Here is an 18,253-nt window from a genome sequence, read left to right on the forward strand (position 1 = left end):
TTTCTTTAGGTTTATTTTCTCCTTGCATATGCTCCCTTTGGAAAAAAAAGAATTGTTCAAAACAAATGAAGCTTTCACCTAGAAATCACTTAGACTTTTTTGGCATTATATGTTATCATTCTCAGAACTATTGCTTTCTATAGCTTGTAATCCATTTGTAAAAAGTAAATCAGTAAGACCTTAAAATGCGTTAGTTCAAAATGACATCTTTGTCTTGAACATGGATATTTCAGCCAAACTTTAGGTGTTAACTACAGAAAATTGGGAAATGGGTTGACTTCAGCTCTTTTTTTCAATTTTGAAATAGCCTTATAGATTTATTTTTCTTAAGAACATATGGTTATTTAATAACAGTTATAATGAAAATGTTTATCTTAAACGTTTTATTCTTTTGTCATGTCTTAAAATGAAATAAATGTTTGAAAAGAATACTAAATAACCTTGTCTTTCCGGCTATATTTGGAAACTGTAAAAGGCCCTTAAATATCCAGTAGCCCAACCCCCTCCATTTAAAAAATGGATGTTAAATGACTTGCTTCCTATTATACAGCAATGTAGTGGTAGGTGGAGCCATACTTGGGTCTCCTGATTCACAGTCCAGTGTTTGTTTTATGCTGATTGATAATTCACATTTATATCATGGCTTATACTTTGTAAAGTTCTTTCCAGATAACAAGACTCCTAAGAACCAACCAAACAGGGAAAGGAAGGCAGGGAGAAGGAGAAGTGTCCTAGCAACAAGACCTGGTCAAAATGGGAACTCAGCTGGGACTGAGACAGATAAAAATTACATTACTTTCAGAGGAAATTAAAAAATCAGACAAGTCAGCCTGAAGTAATGGCAAAAGTCCGAAATCCCAAGGACCAGTTTCCCCACTTAAATCTACAGAGGGCCTTTCAGCATAGTTCTTATAAGATACAACAAAGGGTCAAATCCTAGTCCAGCCTCCATCTGACAATTACATCGGTAACACCATTTCCCAATCAACATCAGAACATCCTTCCTAGAGAGCTAAGGGAAGCCATTGTTCACCCTAGAGAATTCAATCCATCATAATCCATAGATAAAGCCCATAAAACAACCTTAGTTGAATTCCTTTATTTATTTGTCTACTATGTATAAGTCACTTTGACACAGGCTACAATGTGACATGCTGCACAGCTGGACCTGGTCTGGAGCACAATGTCCCTGACTACCAGTGGGGAACCAGTTATCTGTTTGCCTGCACAAAGTCACAGGGGGACCTGTTGCTGTGAGACCTCATGCTGGTGGAAAAACCAAACAGGCTCAAAATAGGATTTAGATAAATTAATGGATTATAACTGGTTATTAAAGAGATTTGTGGATGTCTCCTAACCTATGAAGATGATGTCATGAAAGGCTGTGAACAATCCCTGAAGGCCACTTTGGGGAACAAAACAGAAAATTGTTCATGGATCTAATCCAATGTAACATTCTTTACTGACGTGGAGAATATCATTCCATGGCTTTATGTCACCCTTTTTTTTACCACCTCTTCCCACTTCCCAACTCAACTCAAGCTTTCTCTGTTTCATTAGGCAAATAGTTTTGCTCTTTTTTTGCCCAGTGTCTTCGTCACAAAAAAGGATAGTGTCTTTCATGTCACAGTAGAATTATTAGTCATTACATGTCTATGAATCATTTAGTACTACCAAACTACTGCATATCCTGAATCATTCTTTTCAATCTTATACCAACTCTCTCAAGGCCTGTCAGGATTGTTTTAAGATTAAGTGATTGGGGTTTTAGCTACCTAAATGTAAGAGAGGGTAATGACATGCTTTCTGCCTAGAACCTTCAGATGGATGGATGAATTGATGAATAAGTGAATGGGTGGGTGGGTGGAAAGTGGATGGGTAATGGATGAATGGTTGGATAGGTTTTTTGATTATGCTTCCCTTGTCCCACACAGAAATATAAATTCCCTCTGAGTGAGGGTACCAAGACCAAGCCAACACCTTTTTAGTGATATCTAACTCCTGTCCAGACCCAGGAACTGATCAATCTACTTGCAGACATTGTGGATCAAGAACTAGCCCAGGCCAAGGGTAGACATGGAGTAGCTGTTGGGTTCCCTGGCCCATTCTAGTTCAGACTTTCATCTGAGAGATGCACCTGCAACCATCTGAAGTTTTGGGGTACTCTGCTAGGGAGGCATCCATGGCTCATTACCACCCCATTTGTCTCTGATTTCCTTTTCTGGCAAGAGGGGCAGTACATGCCACAAGAAAAACAAATCAAGAAGTGTTTTGGGGTTGGGAGAGGTGCTGTTCCTAGAGCACGAATACTATCATGTGAAGCAGAATTTTGTAATGATTAGAGTGCGGTGCTAGGCTTGGAATCTGGAGGGTCTCTGTGCAGATCCTTCTTCTGGTGCTCACTGGCTGTGAGACCGTAAGAAAGGCCCTTAACCTTTCTGAGTCTCAACTGTAAAATGAGCATATTGGACTTAATGACCTCTGGGTTCCCTTCTAATTCTTAAAAGAAAGACATAATTAAGACTGCATGATTACATTAAAATTAAGAACACAGATTTAACGGCCAGTGGGAAGGCTTGAACTGAAAATGCTGTAAAATAAAAGGTGGGGACAGTTCAATTTGGAATAAAGATTGATGAGAAATCACAGATAGTAGGCTTGTCTTTGAATGATTCTGTACCTCCTTTGTTTTCTTATCTTTTTGGCCTTATATGCCCTTAATTCTTCCAGACCATCAAGGTGTTTTCCAGTGTATATACCTAGGTGTGTTCTATCCCTCCTCCCAAGATAGCCCAGAAAAGAAAGTTGCTACTTTTTACGTTCATCAAATATGCTTGGATAGATACCAACAGCCATATCTCCTAACTCCCTGTCCCATTACCCTCAGTGCTGGCCAGGTGTAGCCAGGTTCCCCACCCCTGGTGTACAGAAACAAATACTCTGACAGTCATTGCTGTTGGAATTTCAAACTTATACAATATTTTTTGGGGAAGCATAGTGAAAACTATAAAAATAATCATGCACTCTGTAACAATAATTACATTGTTATCAAACAGAAAAAGAATTGTGTTTCAAGATTTTCATAGCAACATTATGTGTAATTGAAAAAAACTGGAAGCAAACAAAATTTCTTTCATTCATGCATTCAACAAGCATTTATTATGCACCTACCATGTGCCTGGCATTTTGGTAGTTACAAAGACAAAAACAAAAATCCTACCTTTGAAGAGCTTACTTTCTCTTGGGGGCAAACAAAAGAACATGAATACTAAATGCATAGAGTAAAAAAAATTATAATTTCTTGGACAAAGGGCATTAGCCAGAGAAATGATCAAGATAGGCCTCCTGCAGGAAGTAGCACCTGACCTGAGCAAAGGATTCTGAGGAAGAAGTGAGAAAGGAGGAGGGCATTCTCGGCCTATGGGGACAGATACTCTGTTAAAAGTTACAAATGAGTATGGGGAAACAGCAAGGGAGATGTGTTTGACTGAAGTACAGAGGGGGTAAAGAAGAGTGCAGTACTATAAGCCTGGAAATGCAGGCTGCACCCAGATTGTGAAGAACTTGAAATACCAAACAGAATGATTTTGTATTTTTATCCTAGAGGCCAGTGGGATCCACGGTTGCTTCTTGAGTAGGAGAGTGATATTGTTAGCCTTGGCTTTAGGAATACCACAAGAGGGGAAAGACCTGAAGGAGAGAAACCAATTAGGAGGCTATGAGAATAGTCCAGGTAAGAGGTGATGTAGGCCTGAGTGAGGAGGTTGACCGTGTGAGTGAAAGGAGGGTATTGCTGTGAGAGGTATTATGGAGATAGAGTCAATAAGCCTTGGAAACTGTTAGGGTAATGGCCGTGAGGGAGGAGGAAGGGTCCAGAGGGATGGCAGAAATTAGGTTTAGATCAACATTTTATACCGTGCGTTACAATAAATTCAAGATGAATACATTCCCTGAATATTGAAGATCATACCATAAAAAACTTAGAAGTAGATCATACACTTTTCACAGCAGTGGTGGATACCCTATAGACTGAGCTTGTCTAGTGATATATATATCTGAGGACAGTAGAGATGAACAAAGGAGTTGAACTCAGAGCTGAAAATGAAGAGTAAAGCGGTTTGTTTGGCTCTAGGGAAATTACAAAGGCTTTTTACTGACCTCAAACTAAGTCCACCTTTTCAAATGTAATAGTTTAATAATAATGATGATAATATTAATAATAGCCAGCATTTATATAATGCCTTCTATGTGCCAGGCACTGTGTTATAGGCTTTATATACATTATCTCATTTGATGCTCAGAACAACCCTGAGAAGTAGGTGCTATCATTATCCTCATTTTATAGTTGAAGAAACTGAGGCAAACCATGGTTGAATGAATTGCCCAAGGTCACAGTAAGTGTCTGAGGCCAGATTTGAAAGCAGTTCTTCCTAACTCCAGGCCCAGCACTCTATACACTGTGCAACCTAGCAGCCTCTAAATATGATCCTTAGAAATGAACACAATACTATAGAGGATAAGGATCCTATATGATCCTTAGAAATGAACATGATACTATAGATGTGGTCTTACTAAGGCAGAGTACAGGTCTATGTATTCCCCACCTGGATAATGAATACTTGTCATATAGACTGTAAAATACAATTTGGTGGGTAACCCAATAAGTTAATGTGTTGCTACATATATCTTACGTTGTCAGTACAAATGGAAAATATGCAGATAGACCACAGATTTGAATCTAAGGAAGAGAGCCAGCTAAATTGCAGTTGGGAAATCATGCATCACTTTCAGTGATTCCACAATACTGACATCCCAACTGAAAAATACAATTTTAACAGATACATTATTCCAGTGATGCTTGCTATAATATGTCCACAAACCATCAAACATTATACTGTCCAAATCAAAGCTATGTATGTGGTAGGCATAGGTAGGCTGTAGCATCTCACCAATAATGATTTCTTCTGTGATACTAAAAGCTAACATTTGATATGATCAACAAAGTGTTTACTCCTTTCCTGACCTGTGCTCTGGTCTATGAGTGACCACAAGCACTCTTTTCTACCTTGGAACTGTGAGGAGGATTCCCTCTCCACTGCCACTACAAGTTCCACCATGCCAACACTCCTGCTTGCCCCAGGACCGCCACCCAGAATTGTGACCCAGATCTAAGCACGGGCAAAGCAAGAGAATCCTGCCTCAGCACCAGCAAAGAGATCCCTGCAATCCCCCTCTGATCAGCCACTTGGTTCCCCCTCAGTCTGTGGGCTGAGCTCTAGAAGTAGCCACCCCCCAACCTTCCCCCCGACCCCGGGGCTGCCCCAGGACTGGGGCTGGGACCGAGCTTCTCTCTCACTGTGGTCACAGACTTATCCTACCAACCTTCTAAGTTGTCTTTGGCATTTGTGGGTTGAGAAGTCTGGAAACTGCCACAGCTGCCTGAGATTCAGTCCTCTGAGGCCTGCTCTAGGTTTGCTGAGACCTGGTCTTTTGCCTGTGCACCCACGCTGAACTTCACTCTTCTCCCAATCTCACACAGTAGGCCTTTCCAATCACCCTTTCAGGTTGTCTTGGACTGGAAATTTGTTTCACGCTGTCTTTTTGTGGGTTCTGCTGCTCTAGAATTTGTTTAGAGCCATTTTTACAGGTATTTGGAGGGCTTTAGAAGAGACCTCAAGCAAGTCATTGCTTTCACTCAGCCATCTTGGCTCCACCTCCCCCCCCCCCGCCCGTCTTCCCAAAGTCTTATGCCATTGTTTTGCATTTGTCTTTGGTTATTTGGTCCATCTTCTATGTTTTTAGAATATATATATATACATTCTTTTCAGATCTGAAAATTCCTTTGATGTCTTCCCTATGGAATCATATTGTTTTCTTTAGGCACCTTGCTGTCTTCCTCCTCAATGGAATTGTTGTTATTGTTCAAGTATTTGTGACCCCATTTGGGGTTTCCTTGGCAAAGGTGGTGGAGTGGTTTGCTGTTTCCTTCTCTAGCTCATTTTACAGGTGAGGAAATTGAGGCAAATAGGGTTAAGTGACTTGCCCAGGGTCACATAGTGAATGTCTGAGGCCAAAAGATCCTCCTGACTCCAGGCCTGGGGATCTCTGTACTGCGCCACCTTAGCTGCCCTAGGAATTATTTGTGATTGAATTGCCAAATTTCTTTTGTGGCAGTCTATTTCCCATTTAGAATGTTAGGTCATGAGATTATGCCTTTTGTAACTTTTGAAATGGACTTTCCTAAAGTCCAGGCTATATGTTTGTGCCAAGTATTCTTTTTTTTTATCATTAAAGAACCTAATAACTAAAACATTCAAAGATATAATATTCTTCTAAAATTCCCTGACTTCATGAATCTATTATTTAATGTTGGTCAAAATTAAGTCTGAAACAGCAGATTATCTCATTTCTTCCTCTAACTTCTGAGAAAACTGGCAGAAAGAGGTTATTAATAATAATAATAATAGCTATGATAAACAATAATGAAAACTAATATTTATATAGCATCTTAAGGCTAAGTATTCTTTTCATAACAACCCTATGCGATAGATAACACAAATCATTATTGTCTCCATCTTGAATGAAGATAGTGGAACTAAGGCTCACACAGTGTGAGTGGCTTGCCTGGAGTCACATAGCTAATAAGAATCAGAATAAATACTGAGCTCAGGTCTTCTTCTTATAACAGTAATACTTTTTTTTCTTTAGATTCTTTAAATGTCTGTGTATTTTATAGCATGATCATTTTCATTTCTACCCTTTTCATCCACCCAGGAACCTTTTAATAAATAAAAACAATCAATTAATCAGCTAGCATCTCTGTGCCAAGCTCTCTTCTAAGCACTGGGCCAACCAGCCAGTACATCTGGCCTTGAGCATTCATAGTCATATTACCTGGGGAGACAGCATTGGTCATTGCATTTATTCTGAGTTTAGTTGCTTTCTTGCGTTGTTTTTACTTACATTATTGTAGACATTGATTGTGTATATTTTTCTAGTTCTGTTTACTTTGCCCAGCACCATTTTATACAAGTGTTCTCACATTTCTTTTAATTATTAAGTCAACATTGCTTATGGTGTAATAATATGCCTACACATTCATATCCTAGAATTTGCTCAACCATTCTCCAATTTATAAGCATTCTCTTTAAAGTGCTTTTGGAATATTTTGTCATACATAGGACCTTAACTCTATCCTTTATGTCCTTCTGTGACAAACCCAGTAATGGGATTTCAGGGCCAAACACCATCACTCTTTCTACTACATCATAGTGATATTCGGATTTCAGTAGCATTTTCTGATTATCCTAACCCATTCATGATCTTGGGCAAAATGATTTCACTTCTCTAGTTCACAGTATCATGGAAACTCAGAGTTGAAAGGGACCCCAGAAGTGATTTGGTATAAAACATACCTACCTGACAAGTGGTATTCCAGCCTCTGCTTGAAGATTGCCCCAGACTGGGTAGCCAAATGCCTCTCGAGGTAGCTCATTTCACATTTCGACAGCTCTGATAGGATATTTTTTTCTTATATAAAACTGAATTCATTGCTTCTGGTTCTGCCCTTAGAGCCAAGCAGAACAAGTGTAATCCCTCTCCTGTAAGAAAGCTTTTCATATACATGAAGTCAGCTCTGCTGTCAGCTTTCCATAAATCTTCTCTGATCCTCATACGTTATCTCCAGGATCTTCATCCTAACCACCCTCCTCTGGATGGACGTAATTTGGTCAGTGCCCTTCTTAAATACAGAACACCATATTGAAAATTTTGCATTCAGTTTTGGGTGCCAGACTGTAGGAAGGTCACCAACAGACCAAAATTCATAAAGGGGACAATCAAAGAGAGAAGAGGATCAGAGGTAACAGCATGCCGGGGGTAGATGAGGGAGCTCATCTCTGAAATAAATTAGATGGATCCGATGATTTCTAAGGCTATTCCACCTCTCTTTCTTTGATTTTATGATTCTAGAGACCGACGATTGACTAGGTGACCTTGTCTCAAGACCATGTAGCGAATCAGAGGTAGAAGTAGGAAAGGAAAGGAATAAGCATTTATATAGTGCCTACTGCGTGCCAGGTACTATGATGAATGCTGTTTACAAATGTCTCATTTGATCCTCACTGTAACCCCATAAGGTAGATGCCATTGCTATCCCCATTTTATCGTTGAGGAAACTGAAGTAAACAGAGGTTAAGTGACTTACATAGGGTCACACAGCTAGCAAGTGTCTGAGATTGGATTTAAACTCGGGTCTCCCTGATTCAAGGCCCAGGGCTCTATCCAGTGAATAGGCCTTCTTCAGTGGTCTAATGGAACAGAAAGCTAGGAGTCCTGAATGTCAGTTGTACTTTTCATGATGAGCATGACTCATGAAACTCCAGTCATTCACAATGATTTTCTTTAATTTTAAAACGGTAATTCTGTTTTTTTAATATCATGTGTTCCGTAGACATTAAATAAATTATTGTTTAAAAGGTGAGAGGCGGTATGTCCTAGAGGATAAGGCGTTGGCGTTAGGGCCAGGAAGTTCTACATTCAGGTATTCCCTCTGACCCATTCTGGTTTTGTGACCCTGCCTGGGCAAGTTCATTAACACCTCAGTGCCCAGGAAGCTAAGACTGTAAGTTGCAGAGTAGATACTAATCTGCCTTAGTAAAGGCAATTTCTTACTTGGAGCTTCCTACGTAAGTTGAAATCACAGGTCCAGTCACCCCAAAAATCATTTAAATCTAGACCCAAGGTTGAAATCAAAGATATGGGTCTAATGAAGTTTTTTAAAAAGAGATATCCATTTATTCATTCAATAAATTTTTGTTAAGTGCCCATTAAGCACTGCCCTAGTCATCATGAGATATAAATTTTTAATCTTTTTTTATACATTTATTAAGAAAAATAAATATTTTGATTGAAAGAAAAACTTACTATAGTTTTGGTAAAGTTATGTAATTTTGCCTCTGATTGGTTTTTAAATGCCTAATGTTGTGTCAATTTTTCCATTTGTAAGCAGAATTCTTATGTACAGTTCTGCCCTCTCAAGACCCCTCAAAATCGGTCATTCAGTCTCTTTAAAAAAAAAAACTACATTTCATTGATTTTCTTCATGCTATATTTATGGGTAAGTACATGTGTTTAAAACTCAGCTTTCTCTGCTGTAAGCCTGTGATATTTCAGTCCGTAAAATAAGATCTTTACAAACACCATCCTGAGACCGATACTATACAGCAATTTAACAGCAGATTTCTACTTTGGGTATTTAACAATAATTGGGATCTTTCTACTGGCCTTACATAAACGCAGTTTTGTAGTAAAATCTAACTACTAACCCATTTGACAAAACTCTTACACTTCAAGTAGAAACAAATTTGCTTCTAGTTGTGCTTTTTATTTATACCTATCTTGATTTTTTGCCTGATGCTCTTGTAAATCTTCCAGTTTAAATGATGTGATAAATTGGAAATGAGGACAGATAAGTGCTGCTAAACTTTCCCATTTCACCATTGAATATGTGGTTTTTTCCAGTTCTCTTAAAATGTCATTTATTCTGTAATATATAGATCCATAAATTAGATATTCCTCATTACAAATGTTTGTAATTTATAAATCTGATTATTTTCTACCTTGGAAGATTATAAAACTTAAGCGCACACAAATTTGGTGAAGTCTCAAAGCAATCATTTTACAAAGACTGAAATTCAAAGCTCTTATTTCCAGAACTTAAACCTAGTCCACCAAGTGTATAACTAAAGTAGAATTTTAATTATTGTGGTGAAAATGTTATGTCACCAAATCTAGATACGCATCATTAAATAGCTACAAGCAGATCACATCTTGGGTTTACATCAAAGTAAATAAATCATGAATAAAGGTTTATGAATTCATAGGATAAGAAAAATTTGGATGTCCTTTTAAAGAGTAGAAGTTTAAATAAAAAGGACAAGATTTTTAATATTTTCTTCATGATCCAAAAGGAAAAACCTTAGAAAAAAAACTTTTTTTAGGATATACCTCTTAAGATTTCCCCCATTGCATGGGGGGAAAATGGGTCAATTATTATTGTGCAAATCACAGAATATAGCCAAATTCACTCGTATAGAGTCACCAGAGAGAAGGTAATTGAGTAAGAAGCTCTGATTTAAAGTTTTTTTTCCCCCCACCACATCCATCTTGTTAGAAAGGCAAAGATATAACAGATTTATCTCACTTTAAGTAAACCCAATATATTAAAATTCAGATTTACAAAACAGATAAATCTTAATATTTTCCCATTACAAAACAATTCATTTTGATATTTCTCAAAGGAATTCAAAAGAACTGTTTATATGATTAAAATTGTGTTTATACTAAACATTTCAGGCAGGATATGTTGTTAAAAGGAAAAGGGACTAAACTTGGAGTCAAAGGTCCTGGGAGTTGGACTAGGAAAGGCCTCTTGCAGAAGGTGAAATCTGAGACTGGCACTTAGGAGGGTTGGATATGTTCATCTGGGAATCAACTCTCTAGAGACGACAGTTGAACCTATGAGGGCTGATGAGATCATCAAGCAAAATAATGTATTTGGGAAAAGAAAAGAAGGTCCATGACAGATCTTTGAGGAACATCAGCAGTTAGTGGACTGACCTGGGTGAAGACACAGCAAAGAGGACTGAAAAGTTGTAGTCAGACTGGTCAGAAGAGGATTGGAAGAGAGAAATCAAGGTTCAGGGGAAGAAGGTAACCAACAGTGTCAAAGATAGCAGAAAGGTCATGTAGGAAGAAGACTGAGAAAAACCTTCAGATTTGGCTATTGAGATAACTGGTGATTTTGAAGAGATCAGTTTCAGCCGAATGACGGGGTAGGAAACCAGATTGCAGAGGTTTAGAAGAGAGTAAAAGGAGAAAAGGCATTGATACTTATTACAGATGGCTTTTTCAAAGAGTTTAGCAATGAAGAAGAGGAGAGATATAGGACAATAGGTGGGAATGTTGGTAGGATCCAGTGAGGTCTTTTTTTAAAGGATAGAGCCACATGGGCATGTTTGTAGGCAGCAAAAAAGCACTAGTAAATAGGGAGAAATGAAAGATGGCAGGGGGAACAATAGAGATAGCTGTCTGATGGAGAAGGTGGGAAAGGATGAGTACAGAGATGCACATAGAGAAGTTTGCCTTCGTAAGGAGAAGTGTGATCTCGTGGTGTGAAGGAGGTAGTAGCAGAAAACTCCCGGGTGATGTGAGATGAGGAGGAGGGAAGGGGGAGGTGTGCTAAGGGACCCTTGAAGAAACATGAAAAGATTTGGAATAGCCATTGTGGTAAATAGAAGAAGTCATCTATTAGGGAACTATAAAAGGATTTCCTTCCTGCATTGACAGCCCAATTAAGATTATGTAATTCAGATTTGTGGTGGACCCAGTCACCGTGGTTTTATGATTTTTCTATAGCTCCATTCAGTAATATATAAATAGGAATTAAAATAGTAGATGGTAATCTAAGATTTGTGGTAATAAGACAAGAGAGCATGGGACTCAAATATAGAAGAAAGTATGGAGTTGAATTGATTAACCCAGGCATTGAGCAAGGTACACCTGTATTGTTATATAGTTGCTTGAAAACCCATCTAATTAATAAAGAGTTTTAAATTTTGTTTAAAATAGTTTTAAATTTGTTTAAATTGCTATTGTAACTTGCAGCAAATATCCAAGAATTGGATGGACCAGTGGCATATATTTTGCCGTAGTAGAAAAATTTCTTTTGTTCAGTTCAACAATTCAAAACAAACATTCATGTCTACTGTGACCACATATTGTGTCTCCTATGTAAGAGCATTATGTGAGGCACTTAAAGTAGTAAAGGTATAAATATAGTCCCCACTTATTATAACCACCATAACAATGACAACTGACAATTATAACTCTTCCAATTTTGCGAAGCACATTTTGCATGTTCTTCTTGTTCAGTTGTGTCTGATTCTTAATGACCCTATTCTTGGCAAAGATGCTAGAGTGATTTTCCATTTCCTTCTCTAGCTCATTTTATAGATAAGGAGGCTGAGGCAAACCTGGTTAAGTGACTTGCCCAGGGTCACACAGCTAGTAAGTATCTGAGGCCAGATTTGAACTCAGGAAAATGAGTAGACTTCAGGCCTGGCACTCTGTCCACTGCACTATCTATTGTATCAGTTCATTTAAGCCTCATGACGATCTTGTGAGGTAGGCACTATGGATAATATTACCCCAACTTAGAGATGAAGAAACTGAGTCTGAAGAAGGTTAAATGACTTGGCCATGGTCACTCATCTAAGAAGCATCAGAGGCAGGATTTAAACCCAGGGATTCTTGACTCCACGGCTAGCACTCTGTCCATGATAACAGAGGTGACAAGACCTATGGTTAATATAAATTGGAATATGATAATCACATAAAAGAAATACAGAGTTCTGTGCAATTAGGTGGTGTGGTGTTAGATGAAAAATAGCACATACTGTGGTGCTCAATGGATTAATAAGTTCTCTGATGATGTGACTGACAAGATGGAGGACTAGACATTTTCTCTGATCCTCCTTCACTAGGAACCACCCAGCAACTTTTCATCCCTGAAGATCACTTTAGCCCTGGAACTCAAACCTCGAACTTCTGCCTGTGGATTCTCTTGTCTGATTAGATGTCTTCTCCCAAAACTTCCATTTAAGGAGGGAGTCCTGGGCAGCCATTTCTTCATTTCTGCTCTCTTCCAGACTTCTCCATCGTGTCTCCATGCTGAGTACCTTCATCTTCTTTTTCTCTGTTGTCTTTCCTGATTAGAATATAAGCTCTTTGTAGACAGAGAATGTGTTTCTTTTCGCTTATATATGTATATTCTCATCACTTAGCACAATGCCTGGCACATAGTAAGTGTTTAATAATTACTTGTTTACTGTCTCCATGGTCTAAAACACCAAGGACCCAAATGAGGTAACAATTAAATGAATCCGCAACAGAGAAGGCTAATAATTCCTAATGCCCAACCATCTCACACAGGATGCCCTCCTCCACAACCCACTAAGCTCTGGCAGCAGGGCTACCCAAGCCAGTTTTCAGCAGATTGACTCCCTTCCCCTCACCACCCCTACCCCACCTGCCTTCCTCTGTGTGCCTAGGAATCCACAAGGAAGAAGATTGCTCTTTCTGTGACAGCCCTGTCTGCAGTGCTCTTTGTCCTCATAGAGCTCAGCCAGAGAACTGAGGAAGAGAGAGAACTGGGACAGGACACATGCATGTAAGCCTGAGTCAAAGAGCATCCAGCTGGAGCTAGTTCTGGCCTTCCTTCTCACCTCTCACCAACCAAGAAGTCACTTAAGGGTGAGATTGAAGTTATGTACCATGAATTGCCCTACAATAATGAAAAAAGGTTAAAACCCATGAGTATAAGCAGATCAACCAACAGGGAAGATATATGCCCCCAGATCCGGTAAAAGAATCCAGACTTCTATTAGTGACTATTGTGGAAAAAAAAAAAAAAAAAGATTCAACACCTGATGAGGATAGGACCCTGTGGATTCCCGAGAGAATGTGGAACCACAGCAGGATATTCCTGAATAGTTTAAAAGAAGAATAGGAATAAAGCAGAATTTCTGGCAAATCACAGCAGAAATAATTAGCAGAATAGAAAAATTTGAATCCATGGTGGCCACTCTCACCAAAGAAACAAAAAAGAATAATTAAATGGGGATACAAATACACAGAAGCAAAAGACAATCTGGAAGAAGAAAAGTGCATACAAACAAAACATATCTTGAAAACAGAATGTATAAAAATAATTTATGGGTTATAGGTCTTCCAAAAGAAGACAAGTCAACCTGAACACCATAATGCACTAAATAATACAAGAAAACTTTCCAGTATTTCTGAAGACAGAAAATAAAGTGCTAATCAAAAGAATCCACAGATCACCTCTAGAAAAAACAAACCAAAACAAAAGCCTATGCTGCAAACTCCACCTACCTAGTGGTTAAATTTAACAATTCCACTAACAAACACCAAATTCTACAAGCAACCAAGAGAAAGACCTTCAAATATAAAAGGAAGGAAATTTGAATAACACAAGACTGTTCCTCAAACCACCAGAAACCATAGGAAGGAATAGAATAATGTGGTCCAAAGAGCAAAGCAACTCAAGATTACAACCTAGGTAGCCTACTCTGCAAACCTGAGCTTAACCGTTAATAATAAAAATATGGATTTTGAATAAAAAAAGAGACATTCAAAACATTCCTAGAAAGAAAACCAGACCAGAAGAAGTTATTTGCTTTTCTAACACCTCAGGCAGCAGATCAACAAGAAAGAGAAACGAAACAGCAACCCAGGATATTAACAACAAAATCAGGAGATACCATTAGGAGATTTCTTTCTAAACGTACACAAAGAAACAAGGGTGCAGTTTTCGCGGAACTGGTGGTACTGAAGGATGGAGGATGGAGACGGTGGTTTTTGTCTTCTTGCTCATCTCCCTTTCTGTCTATTTTATCATCACATTATTTGATTTAGAATGTAACTACATCAATGCTAGGTCTTGTTGCTCAAAATTAAACAAGTGGGTGGTCCCAGAATTGATTGACCACACTATTATTACCGTATTAATGCTTATTTCATTGCACTGGTTCATCTTTCTCCTCAACTTGCCTGTGGCTACCCGGAATATATATCGGTTCATTATGGTGCCAAGTGGGAACATGGGAGTGTTTCATCCTACAGAGAAACACAACCGAGGGCAGTTGAAGTCACACATGAAGGAAGCCATGGTCAACCTTGGTTTTCATTTGCTTTGTTTCTTCATGTACCTTTATAGTATGATTCTGGCTTTGATAAATGACTGATCCCGGAAGGAGATGCCTAAGTTGGAGTTTTACACTACTGTAAACAATTGAGGAGCCAGAGATGAGTTTAGTCTATACCTAGACCATGTCCATTAAGCAGTGTATTTTTTTCTCTTTGGACAAAAAAAAAAAACCAAATGAAAAATTGAGTGCTTTTGAACTTTTTTTATCCATTCAACAATTCAATTCAACCACAACCATAAAATTTTAGCATCTATTTGTTATGTGTAAGCCACTATTTCTCAAACCTATGCATCACTGTAATATACCAGTGAAGAGAGGTGTTTCTGAGCATTGTTTGTTTGTTTGTCTCTTAAATATAGGAACAATCTTTTATCCTATGACTGATCAGAGATTTTGACTGATTTAAAAAGTACAAATTAGATGCCTCTTGGCACAGACTTGTGTTAAGGGCGACATAGGATTGTTTTTAAAGATCATTTTGTTTGTTATATTTGTATAGTGCTTTTCACATACATTGTTCCATTGGGTCCTTTGTTGAGTAGAGGATAGGATAACTATATCTAACCCCTCATTTTGCAGATGAGGAACTGAGGCTGAGGGTAATAATGTGACCTGGCCTATGTCATGTGGTTATTACCTATATATTCTCACTTCTCTAGTTTGCTTCCCATAACACCATGCTCATATGCAATATCTCCCATTGTTCTTAGATTAATTGACGAAACTGTACATTCTCTTTTTGTCATGCATCTTGGTTTCTAGCAAGTGTTTTATCATTTACTTTGTAGCTCTTCCTCATGGAAAGCACCTTACAAACGCTTTTATACAGCAGTTGTCAGCACTGTTTCTCAAGTAGACACTAAGGATACTGGTTTTGTTCCCAGTGTGCTGCTGACTTTAAAGGGGTGTCACATCAACAGTGCAAATTATAAAAAAGCAAAATGTAATTAATTTGAATTTCCACATCTTTTCATAATTGACTTTGGCTTCAAAGCACAGAATTCACTGTCAGGCATCCAGCAGAGGATAGAAAGATTTCTCAAATTCCCACTCATTTTACTTGGACCTTCAGGCCTAAGAGTTCCAAACGTCATGTAGGAGCCATGTGCAAAATGTACAGAAGAATTCATCCTTAAAATAAAAAGGCATCTGCTTTGCTCTGCCTATCAGGACCTAAAATCCCGAAATTAAAACCAAAACTTACTATCGCTAACCCATAAAATCCATTTTTAAAAATTGAACTTGTTTCTCAACCTTCTGCTAGTCGGCTGTTCTCGTGCCGAAATGACATTTGTAATATTGACAGACAATGTCAAAGTGCAGTATCTAATCCAATGTTTTGTGGTTACCATTATAAAGCTTTTGTCCTGAACAACTTGATTTGTCACTCAAGATTTCTTCTTCAAAGAGACAGCAGGTTCTGTGGTGATATAATTATAACCTCAGGCATATTTTTTTAAAATTTCGTGTAGTGCTCACCACCCACTGTTAAGTAGTAATCAAGAGTTATTATTACCATTTGCCACACGAATAAACCCTAAAACTGTGATGATACCAACTTATCCTATGAGGAAACATTACCTGTAGTTGGTCGTTAAGTAATTTCTGCAGATTTATAAGCATAAAGAAAATTCGTTTGCAATATCCAGCTCCACTTGTCTGAAATGAGATTTCCAAGCACTTATACATGAAGAGAAATAGCTTCCAAATGACTTCTGTGCATCTTCTTCTAGAAGGACACATTCAAGAAGATGAAGACTGATAATCTAACATTACCAAGCGCTATTCACAGGGATAATACATATAGACACTAAAGCCTTTTATCTTACCTTTTTGTGATCATTCAGAACATAACATTTACATTAGGGAAATTCAACCATAGACACATCAGATCCTGGTGCTTTGCTCTCAGTCTCCTTGACTCCTCCTGCAAGTCCCTTTCTTTCCCTCATTCCAAGAGTTTGGAGTTCATAAATCTTTGTACTGAACTCCTTGCTGTTACTTAGACTTTTCTTTATAAACAACAGGAAAGTTGCCATCAGGATTTGAGCAGTGTATTTGCTCAGGCAGTTATTGTCTTTTTAAATGTTCCTCCTGAAGACTTATAAGAACTGATGGAAAGTGAAATGAGCAGAACCAGGAGAAAGTTGTATACAGTAATAGCAATATTGTATGATGATCAACTGTGAATGACTTAGCTATTCTCAGCAATACAATGACCCAAGACAACTTTGAAGGATTTATGATGAAAAATACTATCCATCTTCATAGAAAGAATTGATGGAATCTGAATGCGGATTGAAGCATACTTTTCTTTTTTACTTTGTTTATTTTTCTTGGGTTTTTTTGTCTTTGTTTTCTTTCACAACATGACTAACATGTAAATGTGTTTTGCATGACTATACATATATAACCTATATCAAATTCCTTGCCTTCTCAAGGAGAGGGCTGGGGAGGGAGGAAGGGAGAGAACTTGGAACTCAAACATTTTAAAAAACACAATGTTAAAAATTGGTTTTGCATGTAACTGAGAGGGAAAATAAAATACTAAATTAAGTTCCCCCTGATTGTTTCAGTTGAGTATACAGCATTCTTTTCCACATACTCTTCTGAGAATGCTCTCCATTGAATAAACAGCTAGCTATCTAATCAGCTTCAGACTGTATAGATGGCATTTTTTGGGTGACTAGATGGTTCATTTATGCTAAGATATAGTACCATAGTAAAAGTCTTCAGCATGACTACATTCTCTCAAGCAAGAAGGAATTCTCTCCTCTTGTTTTGACCAGAACCTGCTAGCATAATACTTTGCATACAGTAAATACAGAATACAAATTTTAGTGAAATTGAATGGGTAAGAGGTGTCTTTGAGTATTTGACCAAGGAGAAATTGATGGTGGTGATAAGAGAACATTAAAAGCTATCAGTGATTTTATCCTGCTAATAATTTTATTAAGTCATGTGAGGAAAGAGAGAAGAGGAGGAAGAAGTGGCAATGACAAGAGAATTGTAGAAAGGTAATTCATAGCGTTAACTCTAAAGAGGAAATATTTCAGTTGGAGTTAGAAAATAATGGGTGAACAAACCTGAATCTGAGGTCAAGAAGAAGGTAAGACATATTCAGTGGGGTCTGAGGAATAGGCAAACTAAAACATTACCATGAGCAGAGATTAGGGCTATAGAAAAAAAGCAGAATAAAGGAGACAGAAAGAGGGTGAAAAATAAAAAGTTGTGTTGGAGCGGGGGGGAACCCAACTGATTGTCACCATTTGCAGAAGTGGATGGTCATATATAGGGAAACACATAAGGATACAGGACTTTGAGTAAACTGAAACAGCTTTGACTTGAGGGGAAAGAGTTCACGTCTGCTTTTGAACACTTTGAACATGTTTTTGAATATGTTAGCGCTTTGCATTGTATTACCACTCACGAGGAATGTGGTCATCCCCAGCTTGTCAGTG

The 18,253-nt window shown here is 38.1% G+C and overlaps 1 protein-coding gene and 1 pseudogene across 5 annotated transcripts in view; both read left to right on the plus strand.

Annotated features, from left to right (window-relative positions):
• The window catches only part of LOC114050146 (serologically defined colon cancer antigen 8 homolog), a 268,476-nt gene that overhangs the window by 189,226 nt on the left and 60,997 nt on the right, over positions 1-18,253 (plus strand). The window contains exon 17 of one of the 5 annotated variants that reach the window (XM_027871749.1): positions 12,546-12,601. The exons of the other annotated variants lie outside the window; for them this stretch is intronic. Within the exon in view, the coding sequence (XP_027727550.1) occupies positions 12,546-12,573 (28 nt within the window). The 3' untranslated portion in view covers positions 12,574-12,601. Of the gene's footprint in view, positions 1-12,545; positions 12,602-18,253 lie in introns of those variants that run through there. 5 annotated transcript variants of the gene reach the window in all.
• Positions 14,427-14,834, plus strand: LOC114050148 (annotated as a pseudogene).

The sequence above is a fragment of the Vombatus ursinus genome, unplaced genomic scaffold (genome assembly GCF_900497805.2).
Source record: "Vombatus ursinus unplaced genomic scaffold, bare-nosed wombat genome assembly UNPS02014798.1, whole genome shotgun sequence".
Lineage (NCBI taxonomy): Eukaryota > Metazoa > Chordata > Mammalia > Diprotodontia > Vombatidae > Vombatus > Vombatus ursinus.